At 36.5% G+C, this 14716-nt stretch overlaps 1 protein-coding gene across 1 annotated transcript; it reads left to right on the top strand.

Annotated features, from left to right (window-relative positions):
* Positions 1–4211: 4211 nt before the first annotated feature.
* LOC136686432 (interferon-induced GTP-binding protein Mx1-like) lies at positions 4212–14713 on the top strand. The gene is made up of 14 exons (XM_066660211.1): positions 4212–4229; positions 4347–4423; positions 4520–4719; positions 6490–6627; positions 6797–6951; positions 7391–7529; positions 7628–7826; positions 7917–7995; positions 8358–8480; positions 9575–9707; positions 9895–10053; positions 11407–11483; positions 11615–11827; positions 13358–14713. Exons 2-14 carry the CDS (start codon positions 4365–4367, stop codon positions 13580–13582), a joined length of 1899 nt encoding a protein of 632 aa, XP_066516308.1. The 5' UTR covers positions 4212–4229; positions 4347–4364; the 3' UTR covers positions 13583–14713.
* Positions 14714–14716: the final 3 nt, after the last annotated feature.

Raw genomic sequence — 14716 nt, 5'->3', positions numbered from 1 at the left:
TATTTCTTTACTCATTTCCATTGAATGATCAGTACCATATTGTGTGTGGTTGCTAATATCCCAGTCCTAATTACATAAATGTTACAATAATAAGTCAAACTTATAGTGTCACACATAAGGACATGTTCAACCTGATTTATTTTGCAGTATGTCCCAGGTTCCTCCTTGCATGTGAGGGCCCTTCATACCCATGTGACGGGGGACCTTACCACTCATCTGTCTACAGTCCACATGTAGATTTATGAATTAGGAATAATCTACGAAGTCTACTATCAATCTGACATTACTTGCAATATGTCTTTTTGTCCTAAATCCAAACTGTGTCACAGCTATAATGTAAACAAGAGGTTTTTTTTTTTTCCAAACACAAATTTCTTGTATTTTAATTATTATAAAGTAAACCAATATGATGCCAGTTATCAGTAACACTAATTAATTTTTAATACGTTTTTAAACAAGTCTAAACAGGGCGGCACAGTGGCGCAGCAGGTAGTGTCGCAGTCACAAAGCTCCAGTCCGGGTGATTGTCTGTGAGGAGTTGGTGTGTTCTCCCCGTGTCCGCGTGGTTTTCCTCCGGGGGCTCCGGTTTCCTCCCACAGTCCAAAAACACACGTTGGTAGGTGGATTGGTGACTCAAAAGTGTCCGTAGGTGTGTGTGTGTGTGTGTGTGTCTGTGTTGCCCTGTGAAGGACTGGCGCCCCCTCCAAGGTGTATTCCTGCCTTGCGCCCAATGATTCCAGGTAGGCTCTGGACCCATCTCGACCCTGAATTGGATAAGCGGTTACAGATAATGAATGAATTAATAAGTCTAAACATCCCCTGAGTTAAAGTTGGTGGGAGAACCCAAGAATGTAAACTTAATTTATAAAAACTCAGTAATGTGACCATTTTTAATATTTCTGAACTGATTCCATAAATTCCAGGGGACTAGTTACTTTTAAGATTTTTAACAGAGTCAAGTATTTCATTAGCTCAGCAAACCTAACACACTGTCCTTGTGCACATGTGGGTCAGTTTAGGAATGTGATCTGTTCAGACTGATATTAGATACAGGTCACATTATATAGATAGTGTTTAGCTTCCAACATAAGGCATAAAAGACAAAAAAGTGTTAATTTAAAAAAAAAGCAAGCATATTAACAGACATCAGTTATTAACACTGTTAAAGCTCTTAAAATATTATCATTCTTTCATTCTTTGAGAAAACATCCTATTTTTTTGTCTCTGTCTTGGTCTTGTGCTTTCTGTTTTGTTTCCTTAGTGGGTTTTCTGCCTCAATGTAATCTCTTTCCACAACTTACACTTGCATTACATGTCTAGTTTATGTAGTTTTGTTCTGTTTATTAGGATGTGTTCAGAGCAACACATCTTAATAAACACTGACAACTAATTAATCAGAATGAAGAAGGATTCAAACTGTGATTACACACATACTTTATGTACTAGATAACCTCATAATGTGACCAGTGAGAGGAAGTACAATACACAGTGTTGGAATATGAGAAGGGAGAAGTGTGAGAGGTGTTGGAAATTATATGGTGTGGTTGTTAACATTCATTATTTCGTAACTCAATGCCTTGTCTTGATGTGGGTGTGGAGAGGGTATTGGGTGTACAAGAATATACAGTCCATTTGACTTTCCTTCAAAAACTCCACCAGCACACATTTACATTCAGTTTAACAAACCCTAAAGACCCATACCTGAACCTACACTTTTATGCTTCACTTTTGTAATTGCATTCCTAACTCACCTAGAGCTTGTCCTGTCACATGTTGGAATTCTATGAGCAAAAATGTCAGTTAACATCATGCAACTGAGTGAAAAGCTGCACTCATTGGTTATTAACTTATCCCTTAAATTTATTCCATTATTTTTTAAATTTGAAAATGATTATATTCATTCATTGTCTGTAACTGCATGTCTAGTTCAGGTTTGGTGTCGTGGTGGGTGCGAAGCTTACCCAGAATCACTGGACGTAAGGCAGGGACACTCCTTGGACAGAATAAATTTGAATTAGTATAATAAACCATTTTAAATCAACTAAATTTATGTCAAGTTGATTTTATTAGGCAGTGTGTTTTGTACAGTTTCACTTTTTTGTACAAGTTCAATTTTATTTAGGTTTAAACTGTTCAGGTTTTATGTAGTATGCATTTTATGTATTATGTATTATACTTATCCAGTTCATGGTCATGGTGGGTCTGGAGAGTACCTGGAATCACAGGGGCGCAAGCCAGAAGCACACACTAGAGGGGGCGCCAGTCCTTCACAGGGCAACACACACTCACACCTACAGACACATTTGAGTCACCAATCCACCTACCAACTTGTGTTTTTGGACCGTGGGTGGGAAACCAACATGGACACAGGGAGAACACACCAAACTCCTCACAGACAGTCACCCGGAGCGGGACTTGAACCCACAACCTCCAGATTCCCGGAGCTGTGTAACTGTGACACTACTTGCTGAGCTACCATGACAACTAATACCTGTTAGTTAGTTCAATATGGCTAAACAACTAAAAAAAGAATTTATGTCTCTTTGAAAAGGGTGGTTTTCTCAAAATTGTGTTCATTAAATTTGTTCCTTCTCAAAAACTATTATGTCTGATTAACATAATTAAATAATCAGGTATGCTGTGACTGCTTCCTGGCAGGTGCTTGGTGGGTTTAACTCAGAAACCTATTTAAAAACAAATGGTAAAATTCAAATTGAAAAACACAAAATTTTCTTTTAAATATTTAAGAATTTAACTTTAATCAAACTCCTGTGGAATGCTTCTTTAGATCGTCACTTCCGCTTGTCACTTCCACTTGGAAATAACTCAATTTCAGAGTTCCTATTTTTAAGCTAATAAGTCAATCACTTTGGTTAAGCTGAAACGCACTGGAAAACACAAACAGTTTCTAAATGCACAAGCAACAGTTTTAGGTTTTAGTTTTGTTTCCTCAGTTATCACTGCAGTCATGCACTGATTCATACCTTATCTTTATTTATATATAAACTATAGCTGCATTCTTCAGCTGTTACATTATTGTAGTTTGTGTCAGTTTGAATGCCCCTTCATATGCAGCCCTTGTTTTGAGAATCTTTCACATCTTGCACTGACACACAGTTCATATCACATGTATGTCATAGAGCGAAACAAAAAATCTGCTCCTGTGCACTTTAAAATGGGAATCTGAATCCTATCAAGACATACAAAAATAAAACGTGAAATAAAACACCCAGTCAGTTTCTGTGATCTGTTTAAATCTGAAAATGTGATTAAATTATTTGTTCTGATTTCTGCTGCATCTTCTGTAATGTGTAGACACTGTAGAATTGTTCCACCTCCAGGTTGTTGTCTCTCCAATCACAGAGCTGGACCTGTGTTTACAGGAAAGTGCAAATACGAAGCTAAACAGAGCAAAACAAACACAACCAGCACAGAGTAATACAAGTACTAATTAAATGTAATGAAAACCAGAATGAAGAAATAGAACGAAGTGAATATTACTAAAAACCAGAGCTTCTGTTTGTTGCTTCTCACTCCTGGCCTGTCGCAGGAGTTGCTCCACATGAATGGACACAAGCAGAAACTCCATAGTTACGTCATTTGTCTCTCCCACCTTCTGGACACTGACAATGCAATCAGACCGCGAACAAAACTGTTCATTCCGATTCGTCCTCACCTTTATTTTACGGAATTGTGGGTAATAGGTTTTCCCTGAGCTCACATCCATGTAGTTCTCACTTAAGGCCTCACATTCTGTGCATACAAACCCAAATTTGGACTGACAAACAGTAACAGCACAAACTGGGCTTGGCATGAGTCTTCAGAGGAGTGTCTAACTGAGGCTGCTGTCTAGGCTTTTAGAAATACCCTAAACATCGAGACATTGTGAATTAGAAGCTGCAGAGAAAAACAAAGAAGCTGGCTTCGGAATTAAACAAATATTTTTTTTTTTAACTTTTTTTTTTTTTTTACTTTTTTTTTTAAAAAAGTTGCAGAGATTTATGCACTGCACTGATGTTCAAGTGAAAAGTAAAGAGCAGTACTTACATCCTGGAAAATTCCTAACCTGTGCATGGGGGTGGGAGTCTGGTAAAAGTCCATTTAATATATGTTTGAAACTTCCAGTTTCAGATTTACTGTTGATGAGGAACTGGTTCCATATAAATAATACAAGACGGTTCAATTTCAGTTCGTTCACATTTTCACATCAGGAAGTTGAATACAAAGAGGTGAGTAGCATTGATTGCTAACATTCCTATAATTTGACAGAAGTAAAATATATATTGAAGCTGATATTTTTGTTTTTATAAGTTTTATATTTTATTCTCTCTCACAACTGTCACCAGCATTTGTTTTTCTTGACCATGGAGAATGACCAAAGTAGTGTTGAAGATGTCGATGACTCTTTTTCTGTTGAAAACTGGTGGGTATACTTTAATTTGCTCAAGAACCAGAATTGTAAATTCTCATTTCCAAAATTTGTCAAGCATACAATTAAATGCCCTTTCCTCGTTGACAGTAAACATGCACTGGAAGGAGTGTTCCACAGCCATTTAGAGGAGAGAGTTCGTCCTTACATCGACCTGATTGACTCTCTGAGACTGATAGGTATTGATGACGATTTAGCTCTTCCAACTATAGCAGTGATTGGAGATCAGAGCTCAGGGAAAAGCTCAGTGTTGGAGGCGCTGTCTGGAGTGGCATTACCCAGAGGGAGTGGTGAGTAGCTTTCCAATTTCCTTTTTTAATTTAACATAATAATACAACTCAAGAAAGGATCAGTAACATCAAAATGATTACAATTTTTAAATATCTGTTTTATCTGTATTAAAATTTCTTTTAATTAATTAAAAAAATAAATAATGAATGAATGAAAAGTCTTATTCAGACATGTCATCTCAAGCCTTTCATGCCTACATACTTTTTGATACAAATTTCTGATACAAAATAAAATTTTATCAATAAAATCTGATACTGTCCAGGCACCCCTGAACAAATGACAAGATTAGAAAGAGATAAACACAACCTCTGCAGCAAAATAACATATGCCTGCTATTTTATATTTGATGAAATTAATTGTAATTTAGACAATATTTTAGACTCCCTTCTAAGTGTTTAGTAACTGGACATTTTCACATCTTGTAAATGCTTTTTGTGGTAAGCTAGAAATATTTCACTTCTTGTTTCATCCATTTTAGCTTACTGACTTATATCTTGCAGAATACTTTTAGTTCTGCATGATGATCAAATCAAAGAAACTTGAGGACCTTTGTGTCAAACAAAAATTCCTATTAATACTACTTGTTTATTATTCTGACTTAATAAGTAAATGTGGTAAATGTGGTATTTCACACTTAAACAATTGACTTTTGTAATGGAGTCTCAGGAAATGTTCCTTCTTATAAGTTTCCATCCAAATTATGCTTATGAAAGCAATTCGGTACAGTAGTACAGTTTGTGACTACTCCTTTGTCATGAACTGTACTACTGCTTTTAAAAAGCAAAGAAATCAGAATAGAAAAGTCATGAGGTACAGTTCATGACTACTCCTTTGTCAGCTAAAACTTACTTCAGGTTTTTTGCGGTTATAAAAACATCACTTATATAGCAATGAAGGTCTCTTTAAAATTCCAATATACACCTCCACGCCAACAAAATATTCGCACATGCATGTCATCCATGCCATCGGCACTGATGCACCCCAAACCAAGACAGATGTTGGCATTTGCACATATCACTGATAATAGTCTGGATGGTGCCTTTTTGCTGGACACAGAGGTGACATCTATATTCCCCAAAAACACACTGGATATTGGAATCTTTTTTTCTTGTCTTCTGAACCATCTGAGATATGCTTGAATCCAGAAACATGCTAGCGTTTCTGCATAAGATTGATGTATGACATTTTCCTTCCATAATATTCAGGTCACATTTTTGAATGCAGCAACAACAAGACAACAGATTCCCAAAGTACTCTCTAGCCCTTGTGAACATATTTATTACAGTACCACGATGGTTTCTCTTGCAGTGCTATCTGAGGGCTAGAAGGTCATGGTCATTCCACAGTCCTTTCTAGCCTTTACCTACATGGATAGTTAATTACCCAGATTTCATTAATTTTTCAAAAAAGTAGTTAAAGTATATATTCAAATTCAAATTCTTTGCAGTCTTGCATTGAAAATTGTATTTGAAATGTGCAACAATTTTCCCAAGACGATTGGCATGAAATGATGAGCCATGAACTATCTATACTTTTATATCTATCTGCATATAGTGGGATGTTTTCAGTCTTTTGCTGCCCAAGTCCCAGTTTATTACCATTTTATTTGGTTTATTGTAAAAAGAAATATATTTAAAAATAACAATGCATTACATTTTATAGAATGTGTTTGTTTCTTTTTGCTTCACTATTGATCCAAATAAATCAGTAGGCAAGAGACTTCCACAATCCGAATCACAGGTTTTTTTGATGTTGTCTGTCCACTGTAGGTATTGTTACCAGATGTCCTCTGGAGCTTAAGCTGAGGAAAATCAAGGGTGGGGTTCAATGGCGAGCGGTCATATCTTACAAAGAGAGATACATTGAGTTTGATGACCCCTCACTAGTTGAAGCTTATGTGGAGAATGGTAGGTATCAGTGGTTGGTTACTAAACAAGAAACAATTTTGCTATTTATGTTATAGTTAAACTGAGAAACTGTACTTTCAGCTATAAAGTTTTTCAGTTACATAAGCATAAATCTGCTCTTCAATGAATAAACACAATAAAATTCTTCAATTTTTCATGTGTCTAACAGCTCAGAACGAATTGGCTGGAGATGGGGTTGGAATATGTGATGATCTCATCACTCTGGAGATCATGTCTCCTGAAGTGTGTGACCTCACACTGATCGATCTGCCTGGAATCGCCAGAGTTCCTGTGAAAGGTCAACCTGAGGATATTGGAGAACAGGTGAGTGTAAAACTAGAACTTTAATTAGAGCTGGAAGATGTGGCCAAAATTGATATCACAATATATTTCTTAATTTCAGTAAATGTGATTTAATTCCAATATTGATATGAACAATAAATAAGCTACAGAAAATCTGCCAAGAACTGGAAGGAAGATGACATCACCATCAAACAAAAACCTCTTGGCTTTGTCAATATTAATATTTTTTAAATAACTTTAAAATTATGTGCAGTGAACTGATGGTAATGAGACCAGAGTCTCAAGAGTCAAAGAGAGATTCTGTAAATAACATACAGAAATATTGAAAATGTGTATAAATGTTTAATTGTGATCAAAACATTTTATAATTTGATATATATTGATATTGAATTACTGACCAGCCCCAACTTTAATATTTTAAACTTAAATGAGGGTTTGCTTGTTTATTCCTGTCATGAAGATTAAATATCTAATTCGGAGCTTCATTGAGAAAGACGAAACCATCAATTTGGTTGTTGTCCCATGCAACGTTGACATTGCAACAACAGAGGCACTGAAAATGGCCCAAGAAGTGGACCCTGAAGGGAAAAGAACTCTGGGTAAAGAACAATTCAATAAAAGCAACATATAGCGTAACATATGTGTAAGATTAATTCAATACAATATTTAAAATATACAAATGTGTTTTCCCTATCAGCTATTCTTACTAAGCCAGACCTTGTTGACAGAGGAACAGAGAGAAACATACTTGATGTCGTCAGAAATCAGGTAATTCCCTTAAGCAAAGGATACATCGTTGTTAAATGCCGTGGCCAGCAGCAAATTGATAATAAAATCTCTTTGGAAGAAGCTACTCGAGTTGAGAGAGACTTCTTCAAACGACATGAATACTTCAGGTAAGCTTCATATGACCAAATCGTCTGTATAGGATAGATTAATTACTATTTATAAAGTTTAACCCACTCATAAGGTGTCTTTTTTGTCAGTTGCCTTTTGAATGAGGACAAAGCAACTATTCAGTGCCTTGCCACCAAACTAACCCAAGATTTGGTTGACCACATCAAAGTATGTATTCATTTACTATACTCTACATTTCCTTTTTCTGAACATGGTAAAAAGTTGTTTTTTAAGTATTCAAAATATGTGTTTACAGTCATGCTTATGTCAGTCAGTAACATCAACGGCTATTCTACCAACATATAGGAATTACTCGATTATTCAGAGAGGTTTTTTCAGTTTTTGCGGTGGTTTGTGATCATATCTCCATACTAAAAGCTTCACTTTCTGGCCAAACACAGACTTGCCCATACTGCACAACTAACACAAACTCACAACAGTCATATACTCACAACAGCTATAGTAGACACAACACGAGGAATCATAAAATTGTCCAAACATTCATACCTCATGGATTCTTTTCCTTTCAGAAATCACTGCCTCTGCTCTCAGAGCAGATAAAGAAGCAGCTGTGGGACTTGAGAAAGGAGTTGGGGGAGTATGATGCTGGACCACCACTGGATCCAGTGATGAGAAAAGAGTTTTTCATTACTGTGAGTGACCACTTCTTGTTCTCAAAATTCAGTTTATTAACTTTAAATCACCTTGGACCAACTGATACTGGCCATTTTATCAGAACCCCCTACCATATAGGTATTTAGGTTTACTGCTACTAACTGTGGCACAATTCTTTATTCCATTTGTACCCATCGGTCAAATTACTACCATGGGTCTATTTGGGTGGTGAAGCACTATAGCATGGTACTATGTGTGGTTTTGGTACAGTTAAATCAGACAGCACAATAGCTGGGTTTGGAATCTCTCCTTGCCATTTTTATTGTTTTGTTCGAATTCTTCCTACAGTACAATATGAAAAGGCTCTAAACGCATTGCAAATTACAATGTACAGGCCATGTTCCCGACACAACATAAATATTCAATATTCAAAGCAGTAGGTGAATTACTAAGAGTTTTTTTATGCAAACAACTGAGTTCATGAACCAGTCATTTTTAATATAGTGTCAAGTTTTTTTAAGCCATTTTCCCGTTTAGTCTTAGTCTGATTATTATGTAGCAAACACTATGTAGTGAAGAGTGGAACACAGCTAATCAGAACAACATCCAGTGATATAGTGATAAAAGGTGGTTAACCCCAAACTCTCATTGCTAATTCATTTTTAAAAAGGAATTTATGTGATTTTAAGCTCCACAGCATTTTGTTATTTTATTTCTTTTCCCCCTTGATATTATTCCACTGTTGCTAAGGAGATGGTTAGCCTAGCAGGCTAAATCCACACAATAGACATATTTGCTTTAATTGTTCATTTTTTCAAAGTGAAGCTGTAGTAATCTTACGTAAATTCAGATTAAACACCACTTTACTGCAGATTTTCTTGGTAGACTTTTTAGTCCCCTCTCTGGTGAGCGATTTAAACCCTTTAAAACTCATCTCAGTTTATCAAAATCACATTCATAGAAGATATTACATACCTCCACCCCTTCAAATTAATTCATAAAAAATATTGACTTAACCACCATGTCTAAACCACTTACCCCTCCACCCAACACATGCAGCTTAAAAGCCCTGCCAACTTAGTGTGCACGCTTACATGATTAAATCCTGTGATACTGGTCCTTGTTTTTGCAGACATTGATGAAGTTCAATGACACGATCAATCGCTTGGCAACAGGGGCAGTGGGCGATGAGGACAACTTGTTTGTTGAGCTTCGGTCAGAATTCAAAAAGTGGAAAGGCCACCTAGACAGCACAAAGTCATCATGTAAGTAAAGGCTCAACATGCAGAGAAGTAGGCAAAATATATTTTTTTCTTTTTGGCTTAGTATTAAAGAGGTTTTGCATGAATTTGCATAAAATAAACAGAGGTTCTGAGTAGTGGAAATGTAAAATTTATAATAAAGCATAGCTTGTCAGGAACCAAAGTAATTTCAGTATTTAATACCACACAGTTCATGAAACGGTCCAGGCTGTGATGCAGGAATACGATGTGAAATACAGAGGAAGGGAGCTGCCTGGCTTCAGTGATTACAGTGTTTTTGAGATGGTGGTTCAGAGGCTTGTGATCCAGCTGAAGGGACCAGCCATAGAAACACTCAGGGTCATAAGAGGTATGTTTACACCTCATACAAGGTCTCTATTGCTTAACATGTAAATTGACAGGTTATTAGGTAACCTTGTGTCCATACTAATTCTCCATTTTAACAGAAACAGACTTTATGATTCTAATATGTAGACACACCGTGTGGGTTGTTTTTTATGTGCGTATCAGGATCAGTTTAACTGCTGAGACTTGTGAACAGTTCAACAGAATAGTCTCTGCTCCAAAAGTAAAATCAACTACTGGTTCTTGAAAGCTAGGGACTGACACAAACTGTGAATGAAATATGGTAAATGTAAATACATTACAGCACATTACGGCTGTACTGAGAATGGTCCACCAAATAAAATCACAACTATATATAATAATAAGATATATTGGACCTTTTGCACAGTAGCTCTCTATAAAGCCATTGATAAAACATCACTGCCTGACCAGTTCTTCTCAGTTCTATATTTGTAGAGAGCCACAGAGTAACTGTGGTCTAGGGTTCCTCAGTCCTGGTACAAGAGTAAGACTGTCCTGCAAAGTTTCTCCAGTTCCCAACATACCTACGCATTTATGAGTGAGTTTTTTTATGAGCAGGTAGTGTCACAGTTACACAGCTCCAGGGACCTGGAGGTCGTGGGTTCAAGTCCCACTCTGGGTGACTGTCTGTGAGGAGATTGGTGTGTTCTCCCTGTGTCCGCATGGGTTTCCTCCCACGGTCCTAAAAACACACATTTGCCCCCTCCAGGGTGTGTGACCCTAAACTGGATAAACAGTTACAGACAATGAAGGAATTCATTAATTAATTCTATGATGAATGAACTGTGATATGGGCCCTAAATAAAGCATTCACACCATAGTTTCCCCTGTTATTGCTTACATAAATTATAAATGGAGTCAGGTTTGATTTAATTTAGCTTTTGACAAAAAAGTAAAAAAAAACTAAACTTTAATGAAATTTCAAAATGAAAACATATTTCTAATAATTAATGTTGATTAATTAAAACTTACTATTTTAAAAAGTGATAAATGTTAAATAAGATTGATGTATTAGAAAAATATTTTCCACTTACTATGAATACAATGAGCTCTACATAAACCCATCTGAAGCTTAAATTATCTGTATATTTCCATTTAACTTGGTAATAGTATATCACACAGTATCAGAAGGCAGAGTAACAAATCGGTCTGAAATGATTTCACAACTTCATGTGGTGACTGTCAGGCTGAGGTAGAAACTTCCATTATTCAGACACCAAACATGTCTTCAGGGTCACTACATGCGGCTTGTGGACAATTTTGAAAATTTAATTTGTTTGTCAGAGTATCGGTTTGAAGGCTTTGATCACAGTTCATAATTATTCATGCATTTCAGCGACCATACAGAAGCAGTTCTCTGATGTGTCCAGATCCTGTTTCCTCACTTATCCCTTCCTCCAGTGTGTTGCCGCGGTAAATATTTTTAGAATATGAATGAAAATATAGAATACAATATTTAACTCTTCAACTTAATTTGGGTATAAGAATATTAAAGCAGCTCTGGTAACACTCCGTTAAAGCTAGTCTTACAATTTCTACATCAGAACAAGATCGACAACATTCAGTCAAAACAAGAATCCAAAGTGGAGCAGAGGATCTTGGAGCAGTTTGAGATGGAGCAACTGGTCTACACTCAAGATGGAATCTACTTCAAATCCTTGAGAGAAACTGGGGATGGAGAAAAAGTGTCAGAGGATAACTTCACTGTACTGGACACCAGGAGCAAGTATCCTGAAATGTTGAAGGCTTATTATGAGGTATATACTAGTCCAGTGACAAATTGAAGTCATTATTGCTCATGAGTTGTAAGATAATTCAAGTAAAATCTCAAATAATTTCCCAGGCAATACAGGGAAAACTTAAGCGCAGTACCCAAGTTAGCCGTTAGATGTCATTATAGATATTTTGAAGTTGGCCTCAATATATATATATATATATAAATTTTTTAATTGTTCGCTAACCGTTATCGATGTTCTATTCCACGACACCATGAAACACAAAGAAAGATAAAAGTGAATGTGACACGCTTAATCATCATTGTACAACCGTAACAACAAATTTTACCCTGCGTTTAACTCATCTGTGTCAGGGAACACACACACACACTAGTGATTGGGGCAGTGAACACACACAGAACAGTGGCCAGCCTTCCTCGACGGCCGGGGATCATATTTGGGTTTAGGTGCCTTGCTCAAATATGTTCCTGTTGGTCCTGGGAAGTAAACCGGTAGTTTCGCACAGAGAGTTGTGCTACCTTGTCAAAATGTGTTGCCACGGTATACTTTTGTACTTACAGTTGTTTAACTAAAATAGTAGGTAAGCTAAATTAAACGTATCAGGAGACGCTGCCTACAGAAGTATAAGCAGGAGATATGCACAGCCCAAACCCTCTTATTAAATGAATTATACGATTACTACGGTCATGAAAAAATGGTTTTATTGTTGTTGTTTTTTGTTATTATTATTATTACATGATTTGGCACACTCAAGCAAATAACAGTGAACTACGATTGTGTAATGCACCGGAGAAAAACATATTTAACACGAGAAACGCAAGTTAACGTTAAAAAATTTGTTCTGAGCATGCGCAGAGCTGCAAAGTAGCACGTTTCGACAAGGTAGCACAACTTGTCAGAACACCAGTGTTATGCCAAATTCTGTGTTCGTCTAGTTCTGTGACCCTAAAGCGACCTACTTCATAACCTTGGCATAGGGGGTTACAATTTCTGACAGCTGCCGTCAGAATTTGTGACCCCACTGAATATTCATATAAAGCTTACAAACATTCAGGTTTAAGATTTATGTAATTAATATTCAGTGGGGTCGCAAATTCTAACGGCAGCTGTCAGAAACTGTGACCCCTATGTTGGACATGAATTAGCGCCCTCTATGGTCACGGAACTCGACGCTCACAGAATTCGGTGTTACACCTGCTCCTCTAAGCGTTAGGACACGGCAGCCCCTAATGAATGGCGTATTGGTACCATCTACCGGCCAGTGTAGGTAATAAATGTTTTCCCTATTATTGCCAAGACATTACCTGAGAATATTTGTATTATGTCGAGATAAATACCCCGAGATCTCGAAATAATTGCTTTGAGGGGGGAAAAATATTTTTTTCCCATGTCACCTTAGTTCTTCATAATTATGTATGAAGAAAAATATCTTGTAATTTCCCTTTTTTTAACACCATTGCCCTTTGAGGCACAGTCACTAACGTAGGATAAATTGTACCTTGACTTTGTTAAGGATCGACAAATATAATGTAATATTTTCTCTGTTACCAGATCGTTGTGCAGCGTTTGGCGGACCAGGTGCCGATGCTAATCCGTTACTTCATGCTGAAGGAGTCTGCTCATCTGCTCTGCAGAGAGATGCTGGGATTATTGGATGGTGCTAATGTAGCTGAGGCCCTCCGGGAAGAGTCAGACGTCAGCAGACGACGTGTCAATGTGCAGAACCGTGTTGATCGTCTCACCCTCGCTCAAGAGAAGCTCAGCAACTTTGCTTGAAGGAAGAGACCCTGGATCTTAGCAAATTTCATAGATACTAACAAAAACCCGATTTAAGTTTTGTTCACTTTGTAGCTAATTTTATTTTTAAATATTATATATTCATCTTGTAACTTTGTGATTATATTTCTGAAGATCCACTTTAACGTTTAGCCGATGGTGACAGATAATCCAGTTATTTTTATTTTAATCAGATTTTGGTTTAAATTATTGCCTAAATCTAAACTTTCCTAAGTAACGTATACAAACTCATTGACATAGAATAGTTTATGGTCTCTTGTTCCCGGCATTTCTGACAGCTAGTGAACCGATTATCCTCCTTAAGTTGAATTTGTGTTCAAGCAGAGTACACTACAGTAATTTAGACAGTGACACTCTGGGACCAGAACCAAAAAACTGGCCTACTGTTATACACTGACCATTTTAAAGAGACATTTAAAAAATAAAAAATTGGGGTGTGGGTTTGGTTTGCAAACAGTATAAATGCTAATATAGGGCATATAAATAAAAAACTGCAATAAAACTAGGCATTTATGTTTAAATAAGTTTTTAAATAATTGCAAATCTAGGCCTAAACCAAAGAAAGTCATCAATCACAAAGGCTCAGATTTGTAGCATATTCTTAAATTCAAACAGAGCAGAAACCAATACCTCAGAACTGGTGCATTTTAACTGAAAACCTGCAACCACATGGCAGTACATTCCAAACAAGTGATCAAGGACAGACTTCAAAATGATACTCTTATTTAACTCATTTACCTCAATCTGATTTAGGCCTCTTTTAGCATGTTCATGTTAAATGGAGCTTGTCATGTTCTCATACATTTTAAAGATTACCTGTAATGAATGTTAAATTTTACAGATCCTTATTTTCTGTGGTTTTTTGTCTGTTCCAAGGGAACTGGGCCAATGGCATATTTAGATTTTCCATGTGTGTTTATTCAGAAATCTTGGAATATTTCCTAAGCATTAAGGTTTAGCTGTGGTTATGTTTTATGTTTAGATTGACAAATTAAATGTTTTACAACTTCCATATATATTTAATGATTTAAAAACACTTAAGTGGTTCTGGAATAAATACTTGTAATTACTGATGCAACACAATGTTCAAACATGAATTGGGGAAAAAAAAAA

Source organism: Hoplias malabaricus, chromosome 2 (assembly GCF_029633855.1).
Source record: "Hoplias malabaricus isolate fHopMal1 chromosome 2, fHopMal1.hap1, whole genome shotgun sequence".
In the NCBI taxonomy this organism is placed as follows: domain Eukaryota; kingdom Metazoa; phylum Chordata; class Actinopteri; order Characiformes; family Erythrinidae; genus Hoplias; species Hoplias malabaricus.
Note: the sequence above shows the minus strand (reverse complement) of the source record. Positions and strands in the feature narration are given on the sequence as shown.